This window comes from Homarus americanus, unplaced genomic scaffold (assembly GCF_018991925.1).
Source record: "Homarus americanus isolate GMGI-L3 unplaced genomic scaffold, GMGI_Hamer_2.0 scaffold367, whole genome shotgun sequence".
Taxonomy (NCBI): domain Eukaryota; kingdom Metazoa; phylum Arthropoda; class Malacostraca; order Decapoda; family Nephropidae; genus Homarus; species Homarus americanus.
In genome coordinates, this window is record NW_024743709.1 from 10,540,151 (window position 1) to 10,550,294 (window position 10,144).

General features: G+C 42.9%; 2 protein-coding genes across 2 annotated transcripts; both read right to left on the bottom strand.

Annotated features, from left to right (window-relative positions):
- Nucleotides 1-219: 219 nt before the first annotated feature.
- Nucleotides 220-522, bottom strand: LOC121877472 (protein ZBED8-like). The gene has a single exon (XM_042383237.1). The coding sequence runs from the start codon at nt 520-522 to the stop codon at nt 220-222; it is 303 nt and encodes a 100-aa protein (XP_042239171.1).
- Nucleotides 523-534: 12 nt separating this feature from the next.
- On the bottom strand, nt 535-1,221 carry LOC121877473 (protein FAM200A-like). The gene has a single exon (XM_042383238.1). It carries the CDS (start codon nt 1,219-1,221, stop codon nt 535-537), a length of 687 nt encoding a protein of 228 aa, XP_042239172.1.
- Between the last annotated feature and the right edge of the window lie 8,923 nt (nt 1,222-10,144).

Sequence of the window (10,144 nt, forward strand, 5' to 3'; positions counted from 1 at the left end):
GAGCAGTAGTTCTCAGAGTCCCAGGTCACATTCCTCCCCTTGTGATCCCAGATTTCCTCAGTTTCTCCCCCAGAATTGTCATCTAGTAATATTTTCACCATTATACTTTTTAAGCGGTAATTATTGAAACAATTTATAAAACTAAATTGCTTTATTAATTGCCATCAAATGAAAAAAAAGAAATCTTTATTTCAATGGATCAGAAAACTTTCTTTTGATTTAATGCCCACTGTGGCCTGCGGGCAGAGAAACTAAACTAGAAAACCGAGGAACAAATCCAGTTGGTTTTGCTCGAAGGTCACCACGATCACAAATGTTGAGACATCCTCGTTGTTTAGTCAACATATCCGTAACAGCACTAAAGGCACATTCAACCAAATATGTTGTTGGGAAGGGCAAAAGCACTTGCTGAGTCTCTGTAGCTAATTTTTCATATTTGGCAACATCTTGGGGATCCAGCCACATGAAGTGTTGTTTTGAAGCATGGATCGGTTTCATACTGTCATCATTTTGCATGTCCATTAGCTCGTCGATCTAATCAGACTCCATTTTAGCCAGGCAGTCATTATTTTCCCACGTAAAGAGAAATGGCTGAGCAACCCAAGAAGGGAAGTTTATCTGCTTCAGATCAAAGAATCTGTCGCTCAGGTCATCATGGAGGTTGGAGAGGTTTTCTGAGATAATTTGTAAGACATTTTGTGATGGAACACATTTACTGAGATGTGGGAAGTGAGAGAGGTTATTTCTCAAGACATGGGCCTTCAAAAAACCCAGTTTACTGATGAAACCAAACATTTTGGTTTTGCAATCCATGAGAGTCTTCTGCTCACCTTGCAGTTCCTTATTTAATGCATTTAATTTACCAAAAATATCAGCAAGATATGAAATCATGGCCTTGGCTTCAATGGATTTCATGAACTGGAAGTCCTCACGATCTCTACCAAAGTCCAACAAAGTATCATGCAGGGCAATAAACCTTTCCAGACAGTTGCCTTTTGATAGCCATCGTACATGGGTATGGAGGAGCAGTCTCATATAGTTTTCATTCATGTCCTTACAGAATTCTTTGAACAGTGTTTCAGTCTTTCGATGTGCTGTTATCAGATTTACCACTTTTATTACCTTCTTCATTAATTCATCCAACGTAGGACTAAGCCTAGCAGCCGCCAAACTCTCTCTGTGAATAATACAGTGAACAGTCATCTTATCAGGATTTATCATCTTTCAGAAGTTTCAGTACTCCCTTATGTCGTCCCATCATTGTTGGTGCACCATCCGCAGCAGTGGACACACTGTTACTTATTGGAATATCGTTGTCTGTCAGGTATTTCCTTACCACGTTATAGATAGCTTGCGCAGTGGTGGTGGTTTTCAAAGACTCGCAAAATAGCATCTCTTCCATGAATTTTGAGTTGTGCTGGAACCTTGCATAGGCAAGAAGAAGGGCTTCTCTGTCACGGACTGTTGTTTCATCGAGTTCCTTCCCTGATTGAAATTCCTCCCCAATTCCTCCCCTGGCTAAAATTCCTCCCCTTGGATTTGAAATTCCTCCTCTGGGAGCCAAGTGCCTCCCGTTTGAAAATCACTGCGCTAGAGGTAAAGTGGAAGACATATACCTCCTGACGCCACAAGTGTTGGACAACCTCGATATGTGCCGTGTAACTTCGATGTCTTGTGATAATCTAAAAAGTATGTGTTGTACTTGATGTTAATATGGTGTATGTTTAGTGAGCCTTTTTATATTCTTTGTTGTATTGAAATAACTAGTTATTTGCATTACTCTTAGTTTTGTATTTTTCTTAATGACTTGGTAGGTTACATACATACATACATACATACATACATACATACATACATACATACATACATACATACATACATACATAGCCTGTATGTATCTATGTAAAACAGCTCCAATGGAAATAAACTTATAATGGCTTTCTTGGTCTGTCCTTGGTCAGTACAGGTAGTCTGTGTGTGTTTGTGTGTCTGTCTGTCCGTGCCTCTTTGTCTGCCTATATCTGTCTATATACCTATGTATCTATCTGTGTGTTTGTCTGTGTCGCTCTGTCTGTGGTTAACCAGGTGGTGTGGCCACGTGTGCCCAGCTGTACTGTACATGTGGCCTCACTCCCAGCCAATTATCCTAACAATGTGCAAACTCTCCCTCTGTCTGGTTTGTTTTTGTTTACCCCGACCAGCTGTAACTATTGGGTCATTTAAAAGTGTGTGTGTGGTGTGGTGTGGTGTGGTGTGGTGTGGTGTGTGTGTGTGTGTGTGTGTGTGTGTGTGTGTGTGTGTGTGTGTGTGTGTGTGTGTGTGTGTGTGTGTGTGTGTGTGTGTGTGTGTGTGTGTGTGTGTGTTTACTACTTTCAAACTCGTCCGTACGTTATCTCAGCCGCTGATAGATTGAATTTGGCCACACTTGGTACAGGAAGGCAGTCAACGTGAGCAAGCGCGGTAATGCTCTTGGTGCCAATATATGCAAATGAGGTACCTAATTTGCATGTTTTTCATTTACACCAGCAGCCCTCACGTATTCTGTGAAAATACACCGTCCAGTTTATATGTTATTGAAATATACACATTCCTTCATGTATACAAAATCCTGCATACAAATACACACAGATACTTACCTGAATACATACATAATTCACACTTACATGCATATATACTTACATTACCGCTTACATGCTTCTATAAGTGATCACACACACACTAACACAAACATAAACAGATTATTTCATACATTTATACACATGAACCTATCAAACGTTAGGGTCTCTACGCTCGTTATCTCAACTATCTGTTGTTATCATTCACACCGTCTGTTTTCCATTCTTCTCCCTTGCATTCACCTCCTTTTTTTGTTAATTTTGCCACATTTTTTCTTCCTCTTCTCTCTCCTTCCTGCTCACGTCACCATTCTCCTCCCTCTGCCTGTAATCTCTGTCCTTCAACTTGACTACTGGAAGCGTCAGGTTCAGCAGACAGAGATGACAGTATGACACACACTTCAGAGGATTAATGTCACTGCCATATGAAGCCGTGCATGAAGAGTACAGGCAGACAGGCGGTGAGAATATGTCGAACATGTCACAAGAAAGACAAATACGTTGTTATGTATTCAATGAAGGACTATATGCTCTCCAGGGTGAGGGGTGAGGTCTATACTCCCCCAAGGTTAGTGTAGGAATGTTATACCTAAGACACTACCCTCAGTATCATGTGATGAACGGGGTGTACTACATATTAAGTATGGTGAGCTTTGTCTTGCTTCAGTGTGAGTCATGGTGGTGTTTCTTGCTTCAGTGTGAGGCATGGTGGTGTGTCTTGCTTCAATGTGAGTCATGGTGGTGTTTCTTGCTTCAGTGTGAGGCATGGTGGTGTGTCTTGCTTCAATGTGAGTCATGGTGGTGTTTCTTGCTTCAGTGTGAGGCATGGTGGTGTGTCTTGCTTCTGTCATGGTGGTGTGAGACATGGTGGTGTTTCTTGCTTCAGTGTGAGGCATGGTGGTGTGTCTTGCTTCAGTGTGAGACATGGTGGTGTTTCTTGCTTCAGTGTGAGGCATGGTGGTGGGTCTTGCTTCAATGTGAGTCATGGTGGTGTGTCTTGCTTCAATGTGAGTCATGGTGGTGTTTCTTGCTTCAGTGTGAGGCATGGTGGTGTGTCTTGCTTCAGTGTGAGACATGGTGGTGTTTCTTGCTTCAGTGTGAGGCATGGTGGTGTGTCTTGCTTCAGTGTGAGACATGGTGGTGTTTCTTGCTTCAGTGTGAGGCATGGTGGTGGGTCTTGCTTCAATGTGAGTCATGGTGGTGTGTCTTGCTTCAATGTGAGTCATGGTGGTCCACTCACTCCTGCATGTTGTGAAGGTGTCACTCACTCCTGCATGTTGTGAAGGTGTCACTCACTCCTGCATTTCCTGAAGGTGTCACTCACTCCAGCATTTTATCAAGGTGTCACTCACTCCAGCATGCTATCAAGGTGTCACTCACTCCAGTGTGTGTGTGTCGTGTAGGTGTCAGGTGGCGGATCGACTCTGAAGTCCTCCCAGTATGGAGGGTGAATTTACAATACACACTACAATACTGTACAGTGCAGTCAGCAGATATAGACAGACAAATAGAATTATTGACGTATAGACAGATAGATTAATTTATTTATAGATGGATTGATTTGAAAGTAAGAGAACAAAGCCATATGATATATATATATATATATATATATATATATATATATATATATATATATATATATATATATATATATATATATATATATATATATATATATATTGACCTAGAAAAATATATTTGATAAACATTTCGACTTTATCATTCTTATATTTACTTATTTTCAAATGTGTTAAATAATCGTATATATCGTAATGCTATTTTTTAAGAGGACCGAACCCTAGACACGAACTTTAGATTAAAAAAGAGTGAACAAATTTTATCTTCTTCCAAAAGTAAGAGAGAGAGAAAAAAGGAATTTCAGCGACGCGTCAAACTTGCGAGTCAAAGGAACAAGTCACTGAAGTCATTTCAATTTCCGAGCTATTGTCAGGGCGGAGAGGCTCAGTCCCTGAGCCCTGGGGTGTAGAGCCTGGTAAACCCTGGGTGTGTAGCCTAGTGAACCCTGGGGTATGTAGCCTGGTAAACCCTGGGTGTGTAGGCTGGTAACCTGATGTGTAGCCTGGTAAACCCTGGGGTGTTTAGCCTGGTAAAACCCTGGGGTAACACACACACACGCACACACACACACACACACACACACACACACACACACACACACACACACACACACACTCTCTCTCTCTTCGTTATATATAGAATTTCTCCCCATGTTTTTGGTCTCCATTCTCAGCACTGTGGTATTTCCTCTTTTGTTACAGTAGTTTTTCATGTATACCATTATTTACTGTACAACAATATTTGTTTGTGTGAAAATTTCCGTAATCTGAAATACGTCATGCGGAAAACAATTGTTGGGACATTTATTTTCAGATCTAATGGAAGTTTCAGGTGTTCTGCTCATGTCAGTAGCAGGTAAATCCCTTACTGAATAATTTTGTTAAGAAATTTATATTCTCTTTTGGATTTGAAGGGGATCATGTGAGTTACTTCTTGTAGATATTGAGACCAAATGATTCTGATGTTTATGTGACAGACGGAAGCAAAATAGTTATTCGATTATAACCACCACCTGTCTACCTCCTGTACTACACACTCCTGTTCTACCACCTGTCTACCTCCTGTACTACCACCTGTAACACACCACCTGTCTACCTCCTGTACTACCACCTGTAACACACTACCTGTCTACCTCCTGTACTACCACCTGTCTACCTCCTGTACTACCACCTGTCTACCACCTGTCTACCTCCTGTACTACCACCCTCTAACCCTGTACTACCACCTGTACCACACCACCTGTCTACCTCCTGTACTCACCACCTGTTCACCCCCTGTACTACCACCTGCACACCACCCTGTCTACCTCCTGTACTACCACCTGTCTACCTCCTGTCACCACCTGTCTACCTCCTGTACTCACCACCTGTCCACACTACCTGTTCACCTCCTGTACTACCACCTGTCTACCTCCTACTCACACCTGTCTACCTCCTGTACTACCTCCTGTCTACCTCCTGTACTACCACCTGTACCACACTACCTGCTCCACACCTGTCTACCTCCTGTACTACCTCCTGTCTACCTCTTGTACTACCACCTGTACCACACTACCTGTCTACCTACTAGCACCTGTACCACACTACCTGTCTACCTCCTGTACCACCTGTACCACACCACCGTCTACCCTTTGTACTACCACCCATTCACCACCTGCACCATTTCCACCTGGCCACCTCCTGTACCATCACCATCTGGCTACCTGTGTACCACCACCTGGCTCACCCTCTACCACACCTGACTCCCTCATCCCACTACCTGACTCCACCCATCTACCAACCACCTGACTCTATCTGCCACCACCTGACTCCCCCCTCACCTGAGTCCCTCTACCACCACCTGACTCCTCCTCTGCCACCACCTGACTCCCCACCACCACCACCTGGCTCACTCCCTCACCACCACCTGGCTCACCCCCTACCACCACCTGACTCCTCCTCTGCCACCACCTGAGTCCCCTCTACCACCACCTGACTCCGTCCTCTGCCACCACCTGATCTCTACCACCACCTGGCTCACCCTCTACCACCTGGCTCACCTCTCCACACCACCTGACTCCCCTCTACCACCACCTGACTCCTCTCCCACCACCTGACTCTCTGCCATCACTCACCCTTCTACCACCACCTGGCTCACTTCCAACACACCTGGCTCACCTCTACCACCACCTGACCTGTCCTCTGCCACCACCTGACTTCTACCACCACTCCGAGTCTCTACCACCACCTGACTCCTTCCCTGCCACCACCTGACTCCCTCCTCTGCCACCATCTGGCTCCTCCTTACCGACAAATAAACGGTAACAAAGATACTCGAGTATTATGCAGTGTCTTGGCTGACAACAACAAACAACAATCAATAATAGTGATAATATTGGTAATAGTAATATGATAATAATATTGATATTAATGGTTTTATTGTTAGTAATTATAGTAATGGTAGGGTGAGGGTGGTGGTTGTTGTGGTGAGGGTGGTGGTTTGTTGTAGGAGGGTGGTGGTTGTTGTGGTGAGGTGGTGGTTATGCGGGTGAGGGTGGTGGTGGTTGTAGAGGGTGGTGGAGGGGGTGGTGAGGGTGGTGGTTGTTGTGGTGAGGGTGGTGGTGGTTGTGGTGAGGGTGATGGTTGTTGTGGTGAGGGTGTGGTTGTTGTGGTGAGGGTGGTGGTGGTTGGGGAGGTGGTGGTTGTTGTGGTGAGGGGTGGTTGTTGTGGGTGAGGGTGGTGGTTGTTGTGGTGGAGGGTGGTGGGGTGAGGGGTGGTGGTGGTGTCGGGAGGGGTGGTTGTTGTGGTGAGGGTAGTGGTGGTGGTGGTGGTTGTCGTGGTGAGGGTGAGGGTGGTGGTTGTTGTGGTTGTTGTGGGGTGTGGTTGTCGTGGTGTGGGTGGTGGTGGTTGTTCCGGGTCAGGGCACTGTAAAGACGCCAGGTGATGTGTGTGTGTGTGTGTGTGTGTCTCGGTAGGTCCCTGGAGTACCATCTCGTTTTATGGAACGCTGGAGATGAAAAGTCAGCCACACTATAATCACCTAATGTTTCTCCAGCAGAAGGGAAAAGAAGGCCTGTTAATCTGAGTGATGTAGAATAAAGGTAGAATGATAGTGGTGGTGGTAGAAGTAGTAGTAGTAGTAGTGGTAGTTTGAAGGGTGGTGAGGTGATGAAGGTGATTGTGGTCATAGCCGTTCCCATCGAAACTTTTTGTAACAAGTCATTAGTGTCTGAATGCTAGCTAGGGACATAGTGGTGTATACAGACTAAACAAAACGCAGATAGGTTGATGTAGCTTAAAACCTCAAAGCCTGTGTTAATGTTTTCAAAAGATTAGAGTTGATGATCACTTACCAGTTTGTGAAGTGATACAGGACTAAACACTTTACTGAGAAGGGAGATAAATGTGTGATAGAATGAACAGAAATATTAATTAAGTGATTTAACGAGGAAAAGTGATAATAAAATACTCCCAAGACTCGAGGCTTTCCAGACGCCATCTTAACTCTGCTGTCACACACACACACACACACACACACACACACACACACACACACACACACACACACACACACACACACACACACACACACACACTCACACTCACACACACTGAGAAACGACACAATTTTTCTCTTGATATTTTTCGATTCGCTTTTGTGGTGAAGAATCTTGGTGATATGTCGTGATATTACTGGAAACTCTGGCAAAAGACCCGACATAAGTCAGTGTCCTGATGGAATTATGTTTGTTAAAAATAGTGACCACGTTGACGGCGTGAGGAAGTCGTCACTGTTGTCGTAAAGTCTTTAATCTTTACCAGACCTCAGTTCGTCCCTCTAGGTATACTGTTCATATGAAATCTTGCCAGCGATAAATTCATATACACTATACCACTATTTATATCATAAATTATATTAATGTAAATTACTTGCCAAATGGTGAAATTATGCCTAATGTTCATAGTTTAGTAATTATTCTTGGGGAATTAAGGCTTTAACTACTCTAAAAATAAATTATTGTATTCACTGTGTTGAGAGTAAGGTTTAGTAATAATGAAACAATATTGTGATAAAAAAAACTGGCTGATAGGTGTTTCAGGTTATTCTTCCAGCCATGTTTTTTTTTCCACTAAAACGAACTAAAAATTTAGGCACAAACAGGTTGAGGATGAACTAATCTGTAGAGAGCGATGTCTGTACTCAGATTATTTTGTAAACTAAAGAACCCACAAAACAAACTATAATATACATAAACCTTATCTACAGGGCTCAATGTTTCTGGTGGTCCAGGTCCTCCACCCAGCTGCTGGGCCAACAGGAAATTAAGAGTTCACACCCGCGTGGCTCTCCCCAATTCTTCGACACTAATATGTTACGGTTCCCAATGTCAAAATATCTCTCTCTCTCTCTCTCTCTCTCTCGTTCGTTCGTTCGTTCGTTCATCACCGAGGCATTGTGGGACATTAGCATTTGTGGACTGTCCGTTTATTTGTCTGCTTCTCGCTTAAATGAAGCTCCTCAGCAACAGCCAATGGACTCGTCTTGGATGGTTATAAATTATTTTCAAAGTATTAATTCATTATTCTCAGAGTTAAACCATCATCCTTATTAAACTATCATCCACAGTTAAACCATCGTCCGTTTTAAACTACCATCCACAGTTAAACCATCATCCTTATTAAACTATCATCCTCAGTTAAACCATCATCCTTATTAAACTATCATCCACAGTTAAACCATCATCCTTATTAAACTATCATCCATAGTTAAACCATCATCTTTATTAAACTTGTCCTCGAAGTGTTATACCATTTCGTTCCAAAGGGTTGAGCTCTCGTCTCCCAAGGGTTAAGATGTATTATTTTATGACCCTGACCTCTCTATGACCCGTCACTATTACCCTGAGCTCTCTATGACCCCTCACTAAGATCCTGACCTCTGTATGACCCTCACGAAGACCCTGACCTCTGTATTACCTCTCACTAAAGTGATGATAGTGATGACGATAATAATGATGACGATAATAATGATGATGATATTAATTGACTGGTGATGATAATGATGAAAATAATGATATTAAAAGTGTTGATGTGGTGGATGAAGTGGTGATAGTGACTGGAGGAGACATGATGGTGACAGCAATGGTGAAGATGAAAGCTAAGTTTGTAAACATCATTATTAAGTCAATATAGTATCCAGAACAAGATTTTACACCCTCGTCTTAACTTAGTCAACAAGGTTATCGCACCATTAACTTGATTCCCCATTAAACCTGCTCACCATTGTTCACCATCCGCTTGTAACTTTTGCCTCAAGTGTTAACAGTCAACAAGACACACCCGGTTGGGATCCCCGTAGAGTGAGAATCAACAAAGTGTAAAACGAAAAATCACGAAGAGTTTATTTACCTTTTATCAACAAAGTCGTTCATTAAAAAAGAAAAGACTTTATAACAACCGAGAGTTTAAAGGTACTGGTGGTGGTTGATGGTGATGGTAATGATGGTGGTTGGTGGTAGTGGTGGTTGATGGTTGTGGATGATGGTTGTTGGTCGTGATGATGATGATGATAGTAGTTATTTATGTTAGTGATGGTGGTGGTTGGTGGTGGTTGATGGTTGTGGATGATGGTGGTTATGGTGGTTGTGATGATGATGGTAGTTATTTATGTTAGTGATGATGGTGGTTATGATGTTGATGGTGATGTAAGTGATGGTAGGGTCTTGGATGACTCTCACCTGCCTGGTTGTCGCAGGCAGCGACTTTACCTGTTGGGGAGACAGTCACTTATTAATACCCATCTGCATTACTCATCTGGATGTTACACGAGAGAAAAATTATAATTACGTGATTTTGTATTAAATATGTGAGTGTACAGCCTTATTAAAGGAAACATCTTCCATTGTTTCGTTTATTCTACAGACGGACAAACTAACGTAAGTGAAATGGACAACCGACACTACTGCACTACCT